Below are 23472 nucleotides of genomic sequence, written 5' to 3' on the forward strand. Positions count from 1 at the left end.
ACAATTGACATATGCTTTACAGAATGCGAGCATCTGAGCGGCAATTTAAGGCCCTTTTCTGGGACCGTTTAACTTCGTTTTATGGCGCAGCTGCTAATGGCTGGTTGGCGAGTTAAGCGGCGGTATTGTTAGTGTTGTAACGAAAGCATGTGACCTGCTCTATGCATCTGAGGCGTACATTGCCTGTTCATCTTGGGTTTTTGTTGGTTTATGGTAAATCCATAAACCAACACAACGCTAAAGGTGGGGTCCGACGTCCAAAGCGATTCACAATATGCTCCCTAAATTTCGACCACCAAGGAATATTTACGTGCACTGACGTCGCACAGCACACCTTTGAGTTTCGCGGGTATCGAAAAGCGGCCTCCGTGGCTGCAGTCTGATCCAGCGTACTTGGATGCAGTAATGCAGCACCCGAGCACCACAGAGGGGCCTTTGTTGAGTTGGGTTGGGTTTATTAACGCATAAAAAACTACCGCTATTATGCGCTAAACACAAGGCTTCTGTTCTGCTCTGTTTCTGTTTATTTAAGGATTGTAATTATTTCAAACCTATATTTTGTACTGGACATATCTTTAAAACCTAAATATATTGAAGAGATTAGTAAGAGCATTTTCCTTTTAAAACAATGCTGGATGAAACCGAATGGGCTCACATTAGGACCACGTAAAATGTTTTAGTGCTTGTCTGTGTTCTCCGTGCGGACGCGCAATAAAATAACTTATTTTGGACGTTCATGGTGTGCACATGATTATCATTTGTTTATCATAAACGTTCCTATATATTTTTTATATTTATTTTGTGGTTCCATTAAGCCTACAGTGAACCTATTAGACAAATTTCATAAGCCTCTGCTGAACATTTTTCTCTGTATTTCTTTGCGCTCTGCTTATGCACCACACACACACACCTGCTTTTGTTGACACTAATTTCATCTTGGCTCCTTATATCATGTACGACATCAAGAACTAATGGTGTTACTGATTTTCTAGGATGAAGTCCTGCGAGTACGCTAGGTACCTATCCAAAGAAGTCCAGAAAGCGGAGTTAATAATACAATGCGGTAATTTCAGTGATTCCGTGGATCGGCAATTTGAGAGTGTTTGCAAACCCAGTGAAGAAAGTGTTGCAGAAGGTGAAAAAGTCTTATCAAAACTGCGTCATATGAAGTTTATAAATGGCCTCGACTTGATTTTTATGTTTGTAGGGATTCCAAACAGGAGAAGCATATGCCAGTAGCGGCCGGGTAAGTGATTTATTCATTAGTAGTTTAGTATCTCTTTTGGCTGAGGTTAATGTGCGGCGAATGTAGCCAAACGTTTGCAGTGCCTTTGACGTTATTAAATCTATGTGTTTGGACCAAGATATACTAGGAGTGAAAACGAGACCAAGGTATTTGTATTCATTAACGCTGTCAGGAATGTTTACTTTGTAGGAAAAAACGGAAGTCGACGTCCTGCTGCGAAAATCATAACGACGGTTTTACGGATATTAACTGTCATTTGCCAGGTATTGCACCAAGAGCTAAAGTCAGAAAATGATTTTTGAAGCCGTAAATGGCCATCAAAAAAGGAAATTTTGTGACATAATGCGCAGTCATCAGCATACAAACATAATTTGGAAGTTATGCTCTGAGGCAAATTATTCGATACAGTGAATCACTGTATCGAATGCCTTCGGTTTGGTTTGGTTTGTTGGGTTTAACGTCCCAAAGCGACTCAGGCTATGAGAGACGCCGTAGTGGAGGACTCCAAATATTTCGACCACCTGGGGTTCTTTAACGTTCACGGACATCGCACAGCACACGGGCGCCTTGCTTTGCGCCTCCATCCCAAAGCGGCCGCCGAGGCCGAGTCAATGAAGGTTCCGTATATTTTATTGCTCGCGTCCAGATTAGCACAAATGTCATGTGTTCATTCACTTAGCTGTGTCAGGGTGCTGAATCCGTGTCTGAAACCATGCTGAACATAATGTAGCAATTGATGCGACTCAAGGTATCCCATAATCTGTCTGTAAATAATCTGTTATAAAATTTTACACAAATGAGAGGTTAAAGAAATGGGCCTATAATTATACATATTGTGTTTGTCACCGGCCTTGTATAAAGAAACAACTTGAGACATTTTCCAGGATGAGGGAGCTGTGGAGGTTTCGAGGCACTTGCGAAATATAATAGTAAGGTAACGGCAGGTCCAGAAATAAATTCGGAATGCCGTCCACACCAGCAGACTAATGTCGAGTTTCAATATTAAATTTAAAAGGCCTTCTTCGGTAACGTTAATGTTAGTGATGGACACGTCGCTACGAGCGATGGTAACTGGCTGGATGATATTATTGCCATTAAAAAGAAACGGAGTGCAAATACTCATTAAATGCACATGATATGAGAAATGGATCATTAGTATAATCATTGTTAATCACCATTGAAGTATACTGTCGTATCACTTGGTAAAACCTAAGGCCAAGATTTACGTGGGTTAGTTTTCAGCCGGTCTTGAAGCTGCACACGACAGAAGAAATTTTTAGCAAATATTATTTTGAGTCGAAGCTCCTCTTTGACTTTATTGAAACGTGCTATGAAGGCCTGACTATTTGACCGCCTGCTGCGCCATAGCCTCTGTACACGCCGTGTTAGGTCTCGCGTCATCCAGGCAAGTTTGATGTTCTTTGTCTTGACAGGAACACTGAATACATTATTTAACCTAGGATTCAAAACAACTCACCAACGCTTTGACACCATAAGTAGAACTTGGTGCCACAAATTCTTGAAATTCATCGGCCATTGTGTCTGTTATTGAAAGGTCATCACCATCATCAGCTTGGCTTTACCCACTGCAGGGCAAAGGCCTCTCCTATATTTCTCCAATTAACCCGGTTCTGTGCTAGCTGCATCTACTTGACCCCTGCGAACTTCTTCACCTCATCCACCCACCTAACTTTCTGCCGCCCCCTGCTACGCTTTCCTTCTCTTGGAATCCTGTTTGTTACCCTAAGCGACCATCGGTTATCCTCTTTTCGCACTACATGTCCTGCCCATGCCATATTTTCTTAATTCCCACTAGAATGTCGGTAACTCGAGTTATTTCACTGACCAACTCTGCACGCTTCCTGTTTCTTAATGTTACCCCTACCACTTTTCGTTCCATAGCCCTCTGGGTTGTCCTTCAACAAATCTATAGTTATCTGATACTCTCCAGCTGCTTTTCCCCTTTTCATAGTTTCTATTGCTTTCTTAACCTCATCCTTCGTCACTGGTGGATCGAACGTCTGATTGTTTTACCCTACCGCCAATCTCATTACGGTCCTGACTACTTTGGCTACTGTAGAGATCTGTATAGAACTCCTCGGCTACTATGACTATCTTGTCCATATTCGTGATGACGTTGCCCTCCTTGTCCCTTATCGCATATATCTGGTTTTTGCTTATGCCCAATTTCTTCTTCACTGCTCTAAGGCTTACCCCGTTCTTTACAGCATGCTCAATTTTCTCCATGTTATACTCCCTTATATCGGCCACTTTGCGCATATTGAATAGCTTTGATATCTCTGCCAATTCTATCTGGTCTCTTAGATTAGAAGCTTCGATACTCTGTCGTTTCTTAATCAAGTCTTTCGCCTCCTTAGACAGCTTACCTGTATCTTCTCTAACTATCCGACCGCCTACTTCTACCACACACTCAGTGATGATATCTCTGAAATTATTGTCCATTTTTTCTAAGGTAATGTCGCCATTCTCAGTTAGAGCTGAATATCTATTTAGTAGCGAGATCCTAAACTCTTCTGCCCTCCCCCTCCCGCAATTCGTTGATGGATTTCTTTCTTACTAATCTGTTGCGTTCCTTCTTCAGATTTGGGCTAATTCGGGACCTCACCATCCTGTGGTCAGTGCATCGCACTTTCCCGATTACCTCTACATCTTGCATAATGGCGGGTATTGAGCACAGTATGAAGTATATTTCATTTTTAGTCTCCCCGTTAGCACTTTTACATGCCAATTTCCGGTTCTTCCTCTTGCTGAAGAAGGTATTCATGATTCGTAAGTTATCGCGCTCTGCAAACTGAACTAGTAACTCACCCCTGCTATTCCAAGAACCAATGCCATAGTCACCTACTGCCTGGTCTCCTGCCTGTTTTTTCCCTACCTTGGCATTGAAGTCGCCCATTAGTACAGTATACTGCGTCTTTACTTTTCGCATTGCCGATTCTACATCTTCGTAGAAGCTTTGAACTGCCTGGTCATCATAACTACATGTAGGTGCATAGGCCTGTACAACCTTCAGCTTAGACCGCTTATTAAGCCTAATTACGATGCCTGCCACCCTCACATTAGTACGATAGAATTCATGTATATTACCCGATATATACTTATTGACAAGGAAACCTACTCCTTGTTCCGCCTCTCCGGTAAACCTCGATAACACAGTACATGCCCATCCTTCAGTACAGTATATGCCTCATCCGGCCTCCTAACCTCACTAAACCCTATGCCATCCCATTTCATGCCCTCTAATTCCTCTAACAGCACTGCTAAACTAGCTTCACTAGCTAGGGTTCTAGCGTTAAACGTTTCCAGGGTCAGTTTCCAATGGCGGCCTGTCCAGCGGAGCCAGGAATTATTAGCGATTAAAGCGCTGCCACACGGGTTTCACGCGCATCAAAACGGGAGTTAACGCAAGCTTGGATTGACTTAATTTGGCCAATGTCCTCAATCGCCTGCTTTTGCCGTTCAAGAATTTCAGTAAGAATGGTGACAATGTCAGCATTTTCTGTTGAACATGCCGCAGTAGCCGAATGTTGAGCGGCCGCACTAGAGTGCGTTGAGCGTAGGGATTGAGTCTTATTAGACTCATTGATTTTTGATGAATTACCAGGGTTTTTGGAGGGGTCTGGTCTGGGAAGTCCAAGATTAAGCTCCATATCTCCGCTCAACAAAAGGTGACTGATACAGCACAAAGTATTCAAACATAAATAAGCCGCGTCTCATGGGCAGATGAAAAGCAGTAATGCTCGGTTGTCGGATTTAAAGCATCGAGGATTGTCGAAATAACATACCTGCGCACTGTAGAGACAACGCTTTAACATCATGTCGCCATTGCCCAGCTCATTGACGAGCGCACCACCGAGCGCCGTTTTAAATAATTGAATGATTGCGTGCAGGTATCGATGGCGCGTGCACTACCAGTGAGTGTTCCACGGGATGCAGGCCGTTGATTCTTCGAGCAAATCAAAGCACACAGGCACGATAGGGCAGTCAGGCTATGCACGGGTAAGAGTCTTCTGGCAGAATGACGACACGACAGGAAAGCTTTCGATGGTGACGTCACATGGTGCACTTGACAACGTATAAGAGCATCTGCACAATGTCCAGACATTTCTTTAACCGCGTGTCACCATTGCCCTACTCACTCTGTCTGGTATGTTGATCTCGAAATTGTCGTGAGTTGTTGTAGGAAGTGTTGCTTCAAACAACAACACTCGAGAATTTCTGGAACTCCTCTGATAGTAACCGTTGCTTGTCGGTATGTCCATCTGCCTTCATGGACGGAACCGTGACAAACAATGAAAACTGAAAATGCAGCCGCTAAATGCATTCCTGCGTTAAAAGGTTGCGAGAGTTGGCTTTGGAGTTCCATAACACAACACAGCGCACTTTGTGGCCTGTTTATTCCTTTCTATTCCTTGTGTTTGTGTTTTCGTTCTCTGCGTGCCGTCATGTAGTCGGCGACACAGAAGAAGACGCAACAGCTAGCCGGATAAACAGGCCAAGTGCGCTGTGTGTTATGGGGACCTCATTAACCTGCGCATTTTTAAACAGCTAGGAATCCTTCGTGGAGGAGTGGTTAAGGTAGTCAGGAATTCTTGCGGTATGCTTTCGTCTGGTGTTTTTTTCACTGTGAAAGTGAGTAAATGTGAAATAAAACACAATGATGAGGCCGAACAATGGTGACAACGCATAAGCCTTGCGGCAATTTCTGGAAGGACGTTTCACATTCTTAATTCCTTGCATTTATCCTGAAAGCGGGGTAAAAAAGGTTTGAGCTACTAATGTCTGTTAATGGGCAGTTATTTGGATGTGCATTTTGAAACAACGGGGTAACATACAAGTTTCGGTGTATGCATGAGCATGTAAATACTGCTCTTCGTCCTCGAGGGAGGGTGCCTTGATTTCTGCGTGCACACTATGTAAAGGAGAGGCTACTCGCCAGCTGATGGTCGGAACCGAAGTTCGTGCTCGGAATCTAGTAGTATTACGTACGATGGCCTTGCAGAGTAGTACTCCACGCATACAGAATTCAGATATGAGTGTAAAACTGAGTTGCAGATGTCTAAAAAGACGTTTCGTATCCAACCTTGAATGTTTTGTGAGAGTACGTTCGGTATCTTTACACTAACAAACTTTCTGTTTCGAGTTATTTGTTTTGGGGAAGTAATGCTGTTCGTAACGTAAAACTGGTTTTGTACAATTCAATGTTTGCTTCTGTCCTACACACTGAAATAGACAGTGTAGTTTTACAGTGGCTTAAAAGTAATAGGCTAACTCGTAATGCTGAGAAAATAAAGTACACCCTGTTTCCCTGTTGCAGAAAGAACATGAAATACGAACACACATCTCTAACTACCGAAAACACGAATCTGCTCCGGCATCCCCAATGCAAGTATCTTGGTGTCCTGTTCGCGTCTGATATGCACTGGAAAGAACGAATTAATAACATTTGCTCCAAAGCAGCCTATGGTTGTCATGTTTTACTAAGGGCCGGGTACAAAAAGGCGGCCTTGGTGGTTGAAAACATCGTGCTTGAGAACATCCATCAATGAGAAGAGATGCTTCCAAAGTTAAAATATAAAATACACATTGGAGCAAAAAGTGCGTGCAGAGTTTCAACAAAATGTGTGCAGCATCTTATTTACCCCAAAAACCTTTCGTTCAGTCGCAAAACCCCCGACATTCGTGCAATTAAAGGGTATTACGTATTACATATTATTGTAATTTCACTCTTGGCATTTGTTCTGTCTTGGCTCTAGACGATTCTTTGCCCAATACACCACTATCAGCGATTCTGACAAAGCCGTCTTTACAAAGCCAAATTTATTTTGCAGCTTCAGCATCCACTGTGCAGGTGCGATGATGGGAGGGGATGGGAGCAAAAACTTAGAAAAGCTTGAGAAAGGCCTGCACCCCGTATACATGTGGCAGAGCGACTCAGAGCTGACGTGATGAAAAGTGCATGCAAGGTGCATGCAGCTTGTTAATATGAATTGTAAATACATTGCTCAAAGTTTCTTTTGCACACTCAGCACATACGGGCGGCGAAGCGCTTAACTCTCTCAACAGTGGTGCTATGCTGGCATGTGCGCGTTACATAACGCTGCAACTCTGTTCATCGAAAACAGAGGGCACTAAACAATAAAATGGCCTTCTGTTTTTGTGACGCAGCCGCCTTCATGCTTGACCCCTTCCACAGTTACTCATCTGAAGTGGCTGCCGCAGGTGGCAACCTAGGACGAGAAGCAATGGCTTCAACTTTATTAAAAATCGTGATAGCTCGCCTATGTTTAGAAATTCGAAGCCGCAACAAAAATGAGTAAATTTTTGGAAGAAATGCTTTGGCGAGTTGTGTCTATCGTAAATGTGAAGATCGTACTAAGGCAGGTGAATTTTGCCATCGAATGTACCAAATTATGTCTCAGTGTCGATGTTATATGTCGAGACAGTTATAGATTTGCACTTTGTGCTGAGCTGCAGATTTCCGTGAGCGCTAGTTTTCGAATCTGTAGTTAGGAGATGAATACAAAGCCAGTAAAGTCACGACAACACTTTTACAGATTTCGTTTGCGGATGGCAGGAAATATTTTCAGCGTGCAACTCAAATCGCACAAGACGTTACCATTCTTACATACGTACACACTCGTAATGTTGCTAAATAGCAATAGAGGCGAATTCCAGGAGCATGGGGTGACTTGCGAGCGAATGAAAACAGCACCATGTTAAGTCGAAATTCTTTATTTCAAGAAAGGAGAGCGGTTCATGGTTCGGAAGCTGTCGTGCGATACTCGTAACATCCGTTGTCTAATGAGTGGATGCTACGACGGAACATATTTACCTGAATAAGTACAGCCTCCTTTGGCACAGGCGAAATAAACCCTCGCTTCACAGGGTAAGTACCGCGATCTCCAGCCCATAAGTCTAATCCGACCGTTCAGTGAATTCTACAGTTTCCTGTCTTGTGCTTGCCCAAAGTTCCATGATGTCGGATCCCTGCGTCTTTTGCTGAATCACAACGTCCATTCTTCGCAGGAGGTGGGGCCGAAAGTAAGACTTCCATCCTCCCACCTTTGCCTCCCTCAGAACCTCCTGTCTCTTGAGGTCTTCTTTGTCCCCGGGCTTTGACGGAACGTCGTGTTCTTTCAACCATATCTGCATGGCAGGATCAGTATTGTCACTCAGGTTGAATGTCATCACCTTTTTCATGTTTTCAGAACTGCTGCGCTCCACGATCTGGTCCAGCCGCGCGCTTCCCTTGTCGCCATCTTCCTCCAGCATCTTTCCATAGCGCTCTCCAATGAAGCGAGCCAACCGAAGCACGGTGCCTCGCGCGTCCTTCTTCAGTTGCTCGTATGTAATGAAGAGCACATTGGTTTCTTCCTTGAGAGAGTAGCCTGCTGTCACGTGTTCGAAGTAGTCACCATAGCCGAGTTCCCCGCTCAGGAACGCATCCAAAAAGTCGGTAAAGGTGCCGTTGCCAAAACGAAACGTAGTCAAACTGTTTATCTGTTAAGAGATCACGATAGAAGAAATGGGTGGTTACTGCGATGCTGCCCACTTGTTTACTAGGCAGAGTATTATTTATTCCCAGCATGCACCCGGTGATACATTATTGTCAGGAAAAGCTTCGACATAGCACTTGCAGCTCATACATTATATATGCATAAACGGTTATCTTGTGTAACGCCTATACCTGGGCAGGTCACTACAAAGATATCCGCTGATGATGATGTCAAATAAGCTGTTTCCGAGCCCATTAAGGCCCTTTAGAGACAAAGATCTATTCAGGAGGGGAACGGGATATGTGTATAACAGAAATGTTCTTTATTGATGAGATTTTTATTCACTACATAAATCAAAACAAAAGGCGAATCAAAATGCCTGACAGAACCTGCCCTCCTGAAAGAGTGTCACAGGAATTTGGCAGAAGCAAAACCAAAATTTACAGGAATTGAATATGCAAAATGAAACTACCTACTAAAGCGTGCCTATGCATGATATGATGTAAAATCGAGCAAAACAAAAGCATTTATAGCAGGAACGCATCAAACATAAAACACGATTTCAAGTCAGTATACATAGTTCAGGTCTGGAGCAGAATGATCACGCTGTGTGAAGAGTTTTTATATTTTTGAACGAATGTATTTTCTGCCGCTAAAGAAAGAAGTTGTGGGTAAACATTTAAAGCCATTGAAATTAAATGCGTAAGCATATGATGTCCAAATTGATACGGGAGTTTGGAGCGTGAAACTGTGTAGGCTGTGGGCTTTACTAATATGCGTTTCCAAAGTTAGCTTTTTCTTGTAAGCTTGTTTTATGCTAAGAAGTTTGTATATGAGAAAGAGCTATATAGTTCTATCAAGGTAGGATAAGTTATCAATAGCTCGTAGAGCTCTTTTTTATTCACAGTATTTTTTCCTTATTGGTCTTAGTGGTCATGCCCCATACAAGCAAGCAGCTAGTATTGTATGTGCGAGTAAACAAATTAGTAACATAGCTTTAGCTTGAATTTTAATGGGAAAGAGCATGCGCCTTGTTTAGAATACCAATAGAGGAAATTTTCTTACAATGCCTAAGGATTTTACAGAACACTCTCGTGTTAGCCTGGATTGTTCAAAGGTAAATATAAAGTACGCAGAAAGAAGTTTGTTTTTAGCCCTAAAAAGTACGTATTTCGTTTTGGCTACGTGCACTTCTAGGCAATAGGCATTTAACCATACCTCAAGCCCTGTACGCCACCTGATGGCTGCTTCTTGCAATATATATATATATATATATATATATATATATATATATATATATATATATATATATATTCTTCGAAAAAAACGATATAATCGTCAACACTGATATCAATGTAATTACGGGATGACATATTAATAATATGGATCATATAAATTAGGAAAAGTACCGAAAGTAATATTGAACGTTGAGGTACACCATTTGTAATGGTGTCAATCTGTGATTTTGCATTATTTATTTGTATGTATTATTATCTGTTAGTGAGGTAACTGAATAAATCTAGGGGTGTGCGTCTTGCTACATATTGTTTTAACTTATCAAAAAGAGCAGGATAAAGTTAAAAGCCTTTTTTTAAGTCTAGGAACAGTCCGACCGTGCTTAATTCTTTTCCGATGTTTATCAATTTTTCCTTCATTGTGAGTAATGCGGACTCAGTTGTTCTATACTTTTGAAATGTGTATTGCTGTATTGCTATAATATTACGTTGTGTAAGGTAATCATATATGCACTTGTTAATAACATGTTCTGCAGCTTTTGCAAGAACGGTTAATAGATGTCGTTAAACATTTACTCTTTAGTAAATAATGGTTACATGGGTCTTAAATTACGGTAGGCATGGCCCCTGGAGGCTACGTCCTAATCACAGGGTTGTGGATTATGTTCAATTATGGCACCGCTTATGCTACGCTCACACCGCAGAGCCTGAAAGCGTTTCTGTGGGCCCCCGCGTCTGGCATGTCATCAATGGCTCCCCGTAATTGGACCCTTCGTCAGCTAACTGGTTGTGGCGTCTCAGCGGGCAGTTGTATTTTCGCGGTATTTTCAGCAAAAAGATCGCTTCAATTCTACTTCTTTTCGTCTCTCGACGAAAAAAAAAAACAGAGAAAAGGCGCAAGATAAACATGACTGAATAACCATGGCCTTGTAGTAGACGCAACGTTTTGATAATGCGCCATTCGCTTCATCCGGAAAAAAGAAAGAGAAACGCAAGCAAAGCGGCGGGGAGGTTAGTGCGAGCCTTCTGTAAACATGGGAACGTCTGGTCCACTCGTACCCGTTGGTTTCAAAAGAAGTGCTTTGCCAAGAGGGCACGTATCAGCCCCGGACATTGCGAACTCCGTACTAGAGCGTAGAACTAGAGTTGTTGCACGTAATTGCAAGCCAAGCTTTATACATGCCAACCGTGCATTCCAGTCGACTCATCGGGCATTTAGTGTATGGAATACTTTATATCTCTTGCGTAGCTGTCTTACAGAAAACCGAAGCGCAGCATTAGAACGTCATCAGGTTAGGCTCTTGAGGAGATGACAGCGCAGTCGACGGATGCTGGCTAGCCCCTGGTGGAAAACATCACACGTCGGTTGTTTCTGGAGGGCAGCTGGTTGTTGCAGCTGTGGGTGTCGGTACCCACAGCTGCAGAGCAAAGTCGGTACCCACAGCTGCAGCATCGGACCAAAAGTTTCCAGGAAGCCAGAGCCATGACCCAAAAGGGTATCATTTTGCTACTGGATTGTTTCTCATCATACCGCACTTGTGGACATGAAAGCAGGTTTCGCGTGCAGTGCTGTTTAATAGGGAAATAAGATAATAGCTGATAAACGCAGCCTTTTATGCTGCGTGTTCCCTGAAGACCTCTGTCCGCTACAGTAGGCGCAGCGCTAGAAAGAGTTGAAAGTAAATTAACGGAATATATCTGTTTTGTAGTGTGCGTAGCTCCGTCTTGGTGACGCTGACTTACGTGGTTGTAGAGTGACACGCAGACGTCCCACGGGTTTCGGGCTACGTAGATGTACTTGGCCTCGGGGTTGAGTTTTTCTCTGCGCAGAGGTAGGTGGGTGCAGAATGTCCGCACAGGTGCACTCGCTTCATAGTTGCGGGCGTCCAGTCGGTACTCGATGAATACGGCAGCCTGTGCGAACTGCTCGTAAGTTTCTACCGGTTCGCCTTCCTTGAGGATCAGCTGCGTGATGTACTGAACCCAGTGGGTACCACTTCGCGGGTACGACACCTGCAGGAGGTCGCCCTTCCGGGCGACGAATTCCAGGCCCTGTTTAAGGGACTCCGGAGTTATGAAAGGGCACCTCCGTTTGCCGTTGATGATCTGGTAGAATGGTTTAGGTTCATCAGCAGCCATTGTAATGCCGCTCTGCAAGCGGGATGCAACTATTAACACATTTGCTAAAAGGGAATGAATACATTCCTCAATAAAAATCATATCTAGCTTCTCTACTTACAGTAGCTACTGTTCGCACTCCTTAAGACACCAACCTTCGAGGTAGCTTGCGGGAAGGTTTTGTGTCTCGCGAAAAAGGAGTGAAAGCTTACGGGGCGTTAATCTGCGCCTTTAAGGGTATGACGCGACCGCAGTAATTGCTGCCGTTCACCTGCCGACCTTGGAGATCCTCATTTGAGTGCACGCAGTTTGCGGCTCGCCTAAATAGTAATCTTTGAATTTGTACCTTTTTGATTATCATGCAGTAGCCAGATGCCCTGTTGTGAGAAAGACCCCGGGAATAGATGAACAGCACCACTTTAACCAAGCCGTACGGACGTACCTGTGTGGGGTAGCCTGTCTAAATCGGTATCCAGGGTAGGCTAGATTTCGAGCTAACTATCGCACCTCAAATATGAAGCGCGAGTCGGCAGCTCCTGCCAATTCGGCCATGTCACGCGGTCTCGTGACGTCACCCATACAGGCGAACAGTTAGTGCACAGCCACGCCACCTCTCAGTCAAAGCTATGGCCTTGATTGTTTACTGAGAATGCCAGATATCCTTGAGAGGGAAACCATGCACTTAAGCGCGTTAAAACGGATAATATTATAGTATTATTAAAATTATATTATTATAATAATACTAATGATGATAATAGCAGCGGTGGCATAGCGACAGAACATCCGTCTCGCATGCAAGAGGACCGGGGTCCAAATCCAAGTGCCACGCAATTCTCCACCGGATAAAAAAAGTCCGCGTGTCGATGGGATTGCATAAACAGGTTTGGGGTGCGACCTGATGCCGGTGAACACCTCCGGCAACGCACTCCCTCACCAGAACAGGAGTTGGCCACCCTGGTGCCGTAATTGGCCGCAACCTCCTATGATAAGCTCCATAAAACCCCGGCCCTCAGTCACCAGCGGCTGCGGAACAACTGACCACGGCGGCCGTCAGACCTGTGACGCAGCAGGGGGTGCTAAGAATGCCTGGCTCCGCAGGACAGGCCGCCATTGGAAACTGACCCTGGCAACGTTTAATGCTAGAACCCTAGCTAGTGAAGCTAGTTTAGCAGTGCTGTTAGAGGAACTAGAGCGCATGAAATGGGATGTCATAGGGCTTAGTGAGGTTAGGAGGCCGAATGAGGCATATACTGTACTGAAGGATGGGTATGTACTGTGTTATCGAGGCTTACCAGAGAGGCGACAACTAGGAGTAGGTTTCCTTGTCAATAAGTATATAGCGGGCAATATAGATTAATTCTAAATTATCAATGAGGGGGTGGCAGGCATCGTAATTAGTAAGTAGAGTAAAATTTGTCGGGCTAGTTTGGATTAATAAGCGTAATTAGGCTTAATAACCGCTATAAACTGAAGGTTGTACAGACCTGTGCACCTACATGCAGTTATGAATAATAATATTATTAATAATCAATCAATCAATCTTTAATGTGCGCAGGAACAACCATGTGGTTTTCGTGCTGCAGCATAAATAAAAAAAATGAAAACGCACAAACAAGTTTACACACACAGAGAGAACACAAAAGAAGAAATAACACATGAAATGAAACTGAGACGAAAAGTGTCACGGAAAGAAAGCAATCAATGAGTAGCATAACTTAAATATACAGTCAGAGAATTTTGAGCACATCACAAAAGAAAAAAAAAAAGAACAGAAGGTAGAGAGAAAAAAACAACAACAAATACCTGACATTGATTATAGTAGTATAGAAATATACATAAAATAAACAACCATTGCAGACGCAACAAGTGCGTCGTACTTAAAACACAGGTTAGAAATACAGGAAATTACGATAAAAATAGAATTGAACGCGGGACAGTGAGATTCGAATATAAAGTTTAAAGTTGAAATATAAGTAAGAAACGGATTGAAAGCAGTTCAAGATTAATAATATTAATAATAATAATAATAATAATAATAATAATAATAATAATAATAATAATAATAATAATAATAATAATAATAATAATAATAATATATAAGTGACGCTACTCATTGATTGTTTTTTTTCCGTGATAATTTTCGTCGCAATTTCATTTCATGTGTTATTTATTTATTCTTTGTGTTCTCTATGTGTGTGTAAAATGTTTGTGCATTTTCATTTTTGTTTCTTTTTTTTTATTTGTGCTGCAGCACGAAGACCACATGGTTGTTCCTGCGCACATTAAATAAACATTGATTGATTATTATTATTATTATTATTATTATTACTATTAAAGAATCACTGATGCCCCTGCGTATGTGCATTAGGTACGAAATTGCGTGTTTTTACATATTACTCCAGGCTAGCAGTGCCACATTAATGCAACCGCAAAAAACATGCTCATATCTCGCATAGAACGTTCCCACATCCTACACTAAAATATTTTTTTTCTTTTTTGGCTTTGCGTCGTTTAATGCTTCCTTGATTCAGAATGTCACCCTTTGTTAATTTAAGCAGTCGGGATACTCAGAGAAATATGCTATGCCTTTAGTGCTACGAAATGTTTGCCGTTTGCGTCAATGACCCGTTTTTGCAACGAAATGCTGTAGAAATGAAAGACGTGCCTATATTATGTGATCAACTCCCTTAGAGTATTCTTCCTGCGACCAAATATGAAGTTTAATAATTATCTTGATGAAACTTAGTAACTGACTTTAAGCAACAGCATGAGAAATGAGAGACCAATATAGTAGCATGCCCCTCATCACTGATTTACTGGTCACTGATTTATTTATGGGAAGGGAAAGGCGCGGTAACTGTCTCACTTGTTTTCTGTGGACACCGCAACCGCGCCGTAAGGGAAGGGAGGAAGATGGGAGTGAAAGTGGAAAGAGAGAAAGAGGAGCCGTAGTGGAGGGCTTCGGAGTAATTTCGACCACCTGGGGATCTTTAACGTGCACTGACATCGCACAGCACAGCATGCCCCTCATTCTTTAGCATACATGCGCAACGTGCAGTTATTACAGCGCAGAGCAGCGAAGGTCGTGGAGGACTGTTTTATAGCTACTGCGAGTGATTTACCTGTGAAGACAAGGACGAAAAAATTCGGCATCACTGACGTACCTTTCATATCTCAAACGAGGTCGTACTCGGAGCTTAAAATTCCGTGCAAGTAAAGATTTCTTTCTCTGACCTACCATTACAAAATTGGTGGGCAGCTGTCGTGCTATGCTTGGAGATGTCATCATAATCAGGAAGAAATGCAAGCCGTTCTTTATTTTTTTAGTAGCGGGCACATCGGCTGTGAATTGTGACACCATCCAAATTGTATAAACGAAAAAAAAAAAAAAAAAAAGGTCCATGCCGGAGCCGTACAATGAGACTTTTTGTTTTCTTTGGGAGCACTGCACGTGCTCGTTTGCATACCACAAAAGAATGCGTACATATCTTCCACGCATAGCCGATAGCTCCAAACAGCCCGTGGCTAATCCTTAACTTTGAAATATTGGAAGAATTTGCACTCGTCGAATGAGATAGTATTAGATAAGTTTGCAATCATCCCCTCATGTAGTAACGCTTCTCTTTCCGTTTGGAGAAGGATGCTCTACCGAGTACCTGGTGAAATAGGCATGTGCTTCTGAAGATTTATGTGGCGCCAATGTTACAAAGTTTGCAGAGAGAACGAGACATGTGACGATCGCGCCTGGCACCTTTAGGCGCCGACATCGGCACACGTGTTCGGGTTGGGATTCAACGTGCAGGGGTCGACCTCTTTTTTTACTATAGGCTGACAAACGGGACAAAGCAAATTTTACGCAATACATCGGTGCAGACGGGACGGGAGAGAAACGATGGAGCACAGCTTCCGTTGTGCAGTAGTCAGGGAAGACAGCGGCGAACTCGCTCATAACTTGAAATCATCTCAAAGTTTTGTCTTTGCTTAGCAACGATGACGTGCTCTATCTCGCGTTGCAAAGCTGATGTGGCGCCATAGCAAGCAGGAACAATAGATTGAACTGAATCGAAAATTCATTTCCAGTAATATACAGGAAATAGGCCTCGGGCGAAAAGCTACAACGATAGCTTCAGAGATGCCCGAGACCCTGTAAACGCAGAGCAACAAGATGTGTGCGATCAAGGAGAACATATACATATATAACATGAAAATTTTGAAGTAGAGAAAGAGCACAAATATATAAATCAAACAGCAAATTAAAACTAGGACATTAAATTAACGGGCAAAGATCGTCTAACAGTATACACGCAACTCGGCAAAACGTAATGAAAATGAAGTGACTATTCTCATGGCAATGTGCACCAAGGCAAGGAACGAAAAGTACAGAAAGACAGTGCGAAATTGATGAAATATAGCTTCTTAATGTTCTTAATGTTTGAGATGTGCATACTATGATTTAGTATGCGTGTTAAAGTAAAACAAATGCTCTGGTTACTTTACATGATGTCCCCTATTTGTTTACTTTGATGTGAAAGAGATTTTCGTAAGGCTAACGTCCAGCAACATTCTTCAAAAAGAGTAAGTTTGTGAAAGTTTACGTGTTTCTCTCCTTTGTTATTGAATAGCTAGAAAAATAAAAGAAATTTGATGAATTTGATTGGTTTGAACGAAGAGCATATTACCTCGCTTTGTATGCATCCTTAATTACGTCGAAATGCGTCATAAACGTGGCATGCATATATACGAAGTGATGGAGAACATCAGGAAGCGAAAACGCGCCATATCTTAATGATAAAAAAATCTGGCATTTTTTAATCAAAAATGAACCACTAACTAATCTCAGTATTTGTGAGAAATAAATTTTATTTAATATCATTGGCTTTTAAATGAGAATCCTGTCGCATTTTATTTTTGGGGGAGGAGGGTTTACGGCGGTTTTGCAATTAAGGAAATTCATAATTGGGACAATGTTGTACCATAATAACAAAAAAAAAACGATTTTAAAAGTAACGATGCTTGAGGCGATTGTTCCCGTGCTACAAGTTTGTGACGAAACTTTCCGCTTAGCTTCTGACATTCGACTACTAATTTAACTAATGAGAAAAGTAAAAACACGCATGCATATTTGCCCACGCGACCGTCAGAACTGGTGTTACGTTTTTATTTCCACAGCTTTCAGAATATTTTTCTGCCTGCCGACATAGGTTAGCTAGCGCGGACCTTGGCAAACGGCCAGTCAGCCCAGCGGCAGCCAAGACTGCACTAAAGCATTGACCGGCGCAGCCGCGCAAGCAGTGAGCCGCAGTTTCATTCCTAGAGTTGCTTTCCATGTCTTCCGAATCACCGTTGGATGCGTGCGTCTCCATGCCACGTGCACTGCATGGAGCTAAGCGGCGTTTTCTTTTGATGCCGACGTTTCCTTGGACGGAGCAACGACATGATATCAGCTGACCACCTCTCGTGTGTCGCTGAGATTCGCGCCTAATGCCCCACCGAGATAACGTCAGACGAAACCTCTCCTTTTTGTTAGTGCACTCTGTTTCGCAAAGGGGCCGGACGGAACGCATTGTGAAACGGCACAATCCATCCAATAACTCGCTTGGCTGCCCAGTTTCAATGAAGCGTGCCTCTTTTAACGAGACGTGAATAATAGTACAGCCATCACACGACGGTGCCCTGTCTATTATCTCCGTCAAACACAGGCCTATCACTTCAGTGTCGTGACTAGAGCCTCAAAAAAAGAAATAAAAAGGTCCTCACCGCACGGCGATGGGCTGTCACGGACGCGGCGGCTCCTCTCCACAAGTGCCAGTCCACAAATGCCGAGTCAGGTGGTGTTGGCCGAGTGGAGTGAAAGCGGCGGTGAGAGACAGAGAGAGGCGGGAGCCTGGCGACAAGCTCGGAGCAAAAAGACAAAAGTGCGATAGCGACGCCGCGCTTGCCTGCTGCTGGCACAACAGGACGTTTCATCGCCACACGTGCCGCAGGAAAAACAAGGAACAAGTACTGTGCGTATATGTACTATGGTAGCGAAGACTCCATAGACGCCCATACGCACTAAACATGGCGGCTCATGGGCTCCAGCGACCAATGAAAATTGGGGGGCCATGACGTCAAATGACGTCGCGCATACGTTCACTTTGGCGCGTATTATAAACAAGTTTTAAAAAAAAAAACGCCGCGTTGCATTGACGAGCCTGCATCTTTTGAAGGTTGCTGCCTTTCAGCGCGCGCCACCCTTTGCCATCTAAAAGAATTCGAGTTTCTGTTGTTTACGGCCTTGTTTATAAGCAGTTGCTCCAGCACAATGAAAGTGGTTGGAAAAGGTGGCTGCATAGAAAGGCAGCAACACTTCCAAATAGAGACCACGCATGCAAATTCATAATACAAATACTGCTGCAAGTCATGCAAGTATTTTGGCCATTTACTTTGTCCCTCAGCACAGTAAGGTGCGGTCAAGAAACCCTGGTGCAAAGGGGCAGTCGTGCCCAGTTCGCAACAGAGTGTACCAAGGGAACAATTATGGTTTTCATATTCATGCTTTATTGCATCAACCAATAAAATACAGCAACAAATCACAACAATAAAAATGCATGTCGCAGACAGCACCAACAGTAGCGCTGTTTAAGTGGGCTAATCATCTTAATGATCACAGTCGAGGCATGGAAAAGGCTTGAAGTGCCTGCCACAAAACATCACCAGATAAGAAACATGCATGCACAGAAAACAAAGCTATGACAGCTGCAGTTGAAATAAAAATGTCATGAATTAGTAGGTGCATCAAAACATACGTGGAGCACAGAGCACTGGTATCACTCCACATTTATAAATTCTTCGGCAGAAAGTATACAGCAGTTTTCAAGGCAATTTCAAGGTCGCACCAGTCCAGACAGCTTTAGAATCAACAAAAGTGCTTAACACAGGAGCATTAGAGCATACATTGAGTCTGTGTGCAACCTCCAGATCTGCTCACCGGTGAAAGTCAGCCGGGAAGCTATAAGACACTGACGGTTGAGTCCACGCTGTCGCAACGTGCTACACAGCATCGCTTCCTCCCTTTGTGCGGGCTCATCTTGCGATAAGACGCTAAGCGCAATACACTGCTTCAAAAAGACTTCACACTGCCCGCACGACGAAGGCGACGAAAAAAAAAAAAACACGGCTGCAGGGGGATATTAAATCTCACCAAACGGCGAGAAAGCAGCGACCAGCAAGGACGTCGAAAGCTTCGCCAAAGGGGACATTTTCAGACTTGCGAACTAAATTACGCTTTCCCGGGCGCACCAAGGCCCACACCACAGCACACGAGCAGCAGACAGCGATAAGAAATCGTTTCGCGCTTCGTCAGCTTCGTTATCTCTGTTGCCTTGGTTACCTCTGGCAGCGACTCCTGACCGATGCAACATCACGGGGGGGGGGGGGGGGGGGGGGGGGGGGGGGGGGTGATAAGAGTGTTGCAAGACTTTTTTAAAAAATTAAGAATGTATTTATAAAATATATTACCTCATTCACAAGCGAAGTTATCAAAATGTCTATTCTTTTTATGTTGATTGATACTTTTTAATTTGTATTAGTATAATTTCTTAATCTGAGTGGTTGGCCCCCCGACCTGTGGCTATGCTGCGGTACCGCTGAACCGCTTTTGGGCCCAGCCTTCGCCACCATTCTACCTTCGCCATGGTGCGTACCCAATCTGTGATGCAGTCGAAGTTCTTGCCGAGGCCGCTCAATGGGTCTTGCTGTCTTCTTGAATGTTAGTACCAGAAAGCGCTGCTTCAGGATAAGGTTATTGCTCTTAATGTTTATTTTTAGCTTTGAAATATTGTTTAAAAATAATTGGGTCATTCTGTCACTAATGCAGTTTGGAAACTGTTAGTGCAACACTTGGTTTTGAAGACTCACGTGACGTAATACCAAACAACGAAGAGAGCGGCGCTTACTGACGGTATATCTTGATGTTCGGGCTTCACTCCGGGTGTCGATCTTGATGTTTGGCAGGAATCAAGCTCGCGCCAGTTGTCGAGGGGGCGCATTGAATGAAAGTTTTTGAAGGGAAAGCTTTACTACGCCACGTAGTTCGAGCCGTTGGGTATGCACTGTTTTCACCTTCTAGTGACCTTGACAGATACTGCATCGTACCATTATAATAAACCAATTTACAATGATTTTCGCCTTCAAGTGACTTTGATAAATACTGCGCCTTTCCTTTCTTATATTTATTTATTTATTTATTTATTTATTTATTTATTTATTTATTTATTTATTATACCCTCAGGGCAAAGCATTACAGAGGAGAGTGGGAAAGTACATAAAAACACTGAAAAATGTGAAACATGAACAGAACGCAACAAATCGGAAAAAAAAAATTAAAAAAATAATTACAAGTAAATAATACAATATTAAACATTACAAACGGTAACAGCAGAACGAAACAGAACAGGATCAGTAATTGCCGCAACGGAAGTAGGAAGGTGGTTCCAGTCATATGATGTACGAGGTATAAGAGTCCAAAAACGTTTTAGTGCTGCAGATGGTGATGCCTACTTTATGGTATGTGATCGGTTCAAGGTGAAATGTATGAAGGGGGAACGAGCAGCTCACGGCGAATCGATTCGTGATGAAGCGAGAGAGAGAGAGAGAAAGAGAGAGAAGGTAGAGAGGTTAACCAGGAAAGCTTCCGGTTTGTCTACCCTGCACTGGGGAAGGGGAATGAGGAGTTTAAAGGAGAAAGATAGAAGATAATGATAGGAAAGGTAAGGTGGCGAGGAGCACAGTCACAGTTTCTCAATCAAGTTTGTGTCTCTCATAAAACACACAAGTGCTTTGAAGGCTTTGCCGTTCGTTAGACGCCTTCTGTGGCCATGGGCCGAGGATTTTCTCCTCTGTGAAAGGACGGCTGTCAAGATGGTCCAGAGCCGAACGCAGCGCATATCTTTCGGTTGAAAAAGCAGGGCACTCGCAAAGGAGATGCTGTGTGGTCTCTTCTCAGCCGCATCTTTCACAGTTAGGGCTATCCGCCATTCTCATCACATAAGCGTATTTTTTGGTGAGTGCAACACCGAGCCACATACGGCACATCAGTGTTGTTTCGCGCCGCCCTTTGTTAGGGGGAACACAAGGCGCAGCCCAGGGTCTAGTTCCCTGAGGCGTCGATTGGAAAATTCTCCTTTGTTCCAGGCTGAAAGCGTTAGATCCGCCGCTAAGGAACGAAGTCGACAAGCTGCGTCACCTCTAGATATAGGAATGTTCACTGTAGTTCTCTCGTTGTGTGCAGAACGGGCAACTTGGTCTGCCTGGTGGTTTCCCTCAATACCGCAATGTCCAGGTAGCCACTGGAAAATTATATCATGACCTTTTGATGTAGCCTCGTGGTATAGCACGCGGATCTCTGCAGTTAGTTGCTCATGTGATCCACGACGTAGCGCAGCTTGAACGCCTTGAAGCGCTGCTTTCGAGTCCGTAAAAATGGACCAGACACCTGGAAGTTCCGGACCGATGTATTCAATAGCTGCACGTAAGGCAGCCAGTTCCGCACCAGTTGAAGAGGTGGGGTACGTCGTCTTGATCCTCAGCACGATGGACCTCGACGGTATCACTACGGACCCCGCGGAGCTTGTTGAAGCAACTGAGCCATCGGTGTAGACGTGTTCACGATTATTGTGCATAGAATACAGGTGACCCAACGTCGTTTGCTTCAAGGCAGGCAATGGTACACCCCATGGTGATGAAGCATTTTGTGAAAAAGACACAGACGTGCAGTTTTGCGTCGTGATGCAAGTGAAGTTAAGCCCAAGTTACATTTCATGGTGGTTACGCTTGATGTGCGCAGGTAGTCAGAGAGGATAAAACGAGCTGATTTGTGTTGTGTCATTTCCAGTAGGTCGATCAAACGTTTAGTACCAAGATCCCAGACTGCGGAATCGTATTTAAGCTGTGAGCGGACGAGTGTGGTGTATAAAAGTTTGATGTTTGCTGGGGCTGCGTGAAATTTACGTCTCAAATAACCGAGCATGCGATTAGCTTCGTTAGTAAGGTACTCTATGTGTGTGGACCAACCGAGATCGGAAGTAATATGAATTCCGAGATACTTATATGTTGTAACAGATTCAAGAAGGACATCATTAAGGGAATAGTGGGGCAGATCCTTATTAACACGAGCAATGCGCATAAGTTTGCACTTGTTAGGATTGGGTGTCATGTGCCAAGTTTTATACCAGGATGAGATAGTTGGTTGGTGGTTGGTTGGTGGGGTTTAACGTCCCAAAGCGACTCAGGCTATGAGAGACGCCGTAGTGAAGGACTCCGGAAATTTCGACCACCTGGGGTTCTTTAACGTGCACTGACATCGCACAGCACACGGACGCCTTGCTTTTCGCCTCCATCGAAAAGCTGCCGCCGGGGCCGGGATTCGATCCCGCGTCCTTGGGAACAGTAGTCGAGCGCCGTAACCACTGCGCCACCCCGGCGGGGTGATGAGATAGTGTTATGGTCAGTTTGAATCAAGTGCTGGTCTCTGTCGTTTGTTATTTCCCGAAAAAGAACGCAGTCGTCAGCAAACAGATGCACAGAAGAGGAGAGATTTTTTGGGTAAGTCGTTTATAAAGATAAGAAAGAGCAGAGGCCCCAAGACAGTGCCCTGGGGAACACTGGAAAGAACAGGGTCAATGGTGGAATTAACGTCGTTAACTACAACGAACTGCTGACGGTGCGTAAGAAAACATTCCAGCCATTTTAGAATGTTAGTATCTAATCCTATCGTGCGCAGTTTTAGTAACAAGAGGGGATGAGAAACCTTATCAAACGCCTTCGCGAAGTCAAGATAGATGCAATCGGCAACCGAGCGACGGTCTAAAATTGTGTGAAGTTTGTGTGTGAATAAAAGTAGCTGTGTTTCGCATGAATAACACTTCCTAAAACCGTGCTGAGAGGGATGAAAAAACGAGTTGGATTCAAGAAAACTGACAATACGTGAAAACAGTATGTGCTCCAAGATTTGCTGCTCCAAGATTGATGTGCTCCAAGGGATGATGGTAATTGATATGGGCCGGTAGTTAAAATGAGAGTGTTTATTGCCAGATTTATGCACAGGAACCACCTTACCCATCTTCCAATCAGCCGGCAATTCACCATTGTCCAATGACTGCTGAAAAATGTTAGTTAAGGCAAGAGATGAATACATTTTAGTACTTTTTAGAAATTTCGCAGTAATGCAGTCAACACCAGCAGAGGAGGATATTTTACCATTGTCAATAATTTTAGCTACACCGTGAGGATTGATTACAACAGGATACATCGGAAGGTAGTTGCAATCAGCCAAATCAGGCAAATCCGTCGTTTCAGCATTTGAAAAAACAAA

The 23472-nt window shown here is 43.6% G+C and overlaps 2 protein-coding genes across 4 annotated transcripts in view; both read right to left on the minus strand.

The window, feature by feature from the left end:
- The window catches only part of LOC146194380 (sulfotransferase 2A8-like), a 51489-nt gene extending 33476 nt beyond the window's left edge, over positions 1-18013 (minus strand). The window contains exon 1 of one of the 3 annotated variants that reach the window (XM_084597391.1): positions 17877-17923. The gene's annotated coding sequence lies outside the window, so the exon portion shown is untranslated. Of the gene's footprint in view, positions 1-11744; positions 11884-17876 lie in introns of those variants that run through there. The other 2 variants (XM_084597390.1, XM_084597389.1) reach the window with 2 other exon arrangements.
- LOC146194381 (amine sulfotransferase-like) lies at positions 7896-18125 on the minus strand. Its single transcript, XM_084597388.1, has 3 exons — positions 17877-18125; positions 11745-12152; positions 7896-8770 (listed from the first exon to the last, which is right to left on the minus strand). Exons 1-3 carry the CDS (start codon positions 18084-18086, stop codon positions 8186-8188), a joined length of 1203 nt encoding a protein of 400 aa, XP_084453514.1. The 5' UTR covers positions 18087-18125; the 3' UTR covers positions 7896-8185.
- Between the last annotated feature and the right edge of the window lie 5347 nt (positions 18126-23472).

The sequence above is a fragment of the Amblyomma maculatum genome, chromosome 3, assembly GCF_055883805.1.
Source record: "Amblyomma maculatum isolate TAMU_Amacu chromosome 3, ASM5588380v1, whole genome shotgun sequence".
NCBI classification, from domain to species: Eukaryota; Metazoa; Arthropoda; class Arachnida; order Ixodida; family Ixodidae; genus Amblyomma; species Amblyomma maculatum.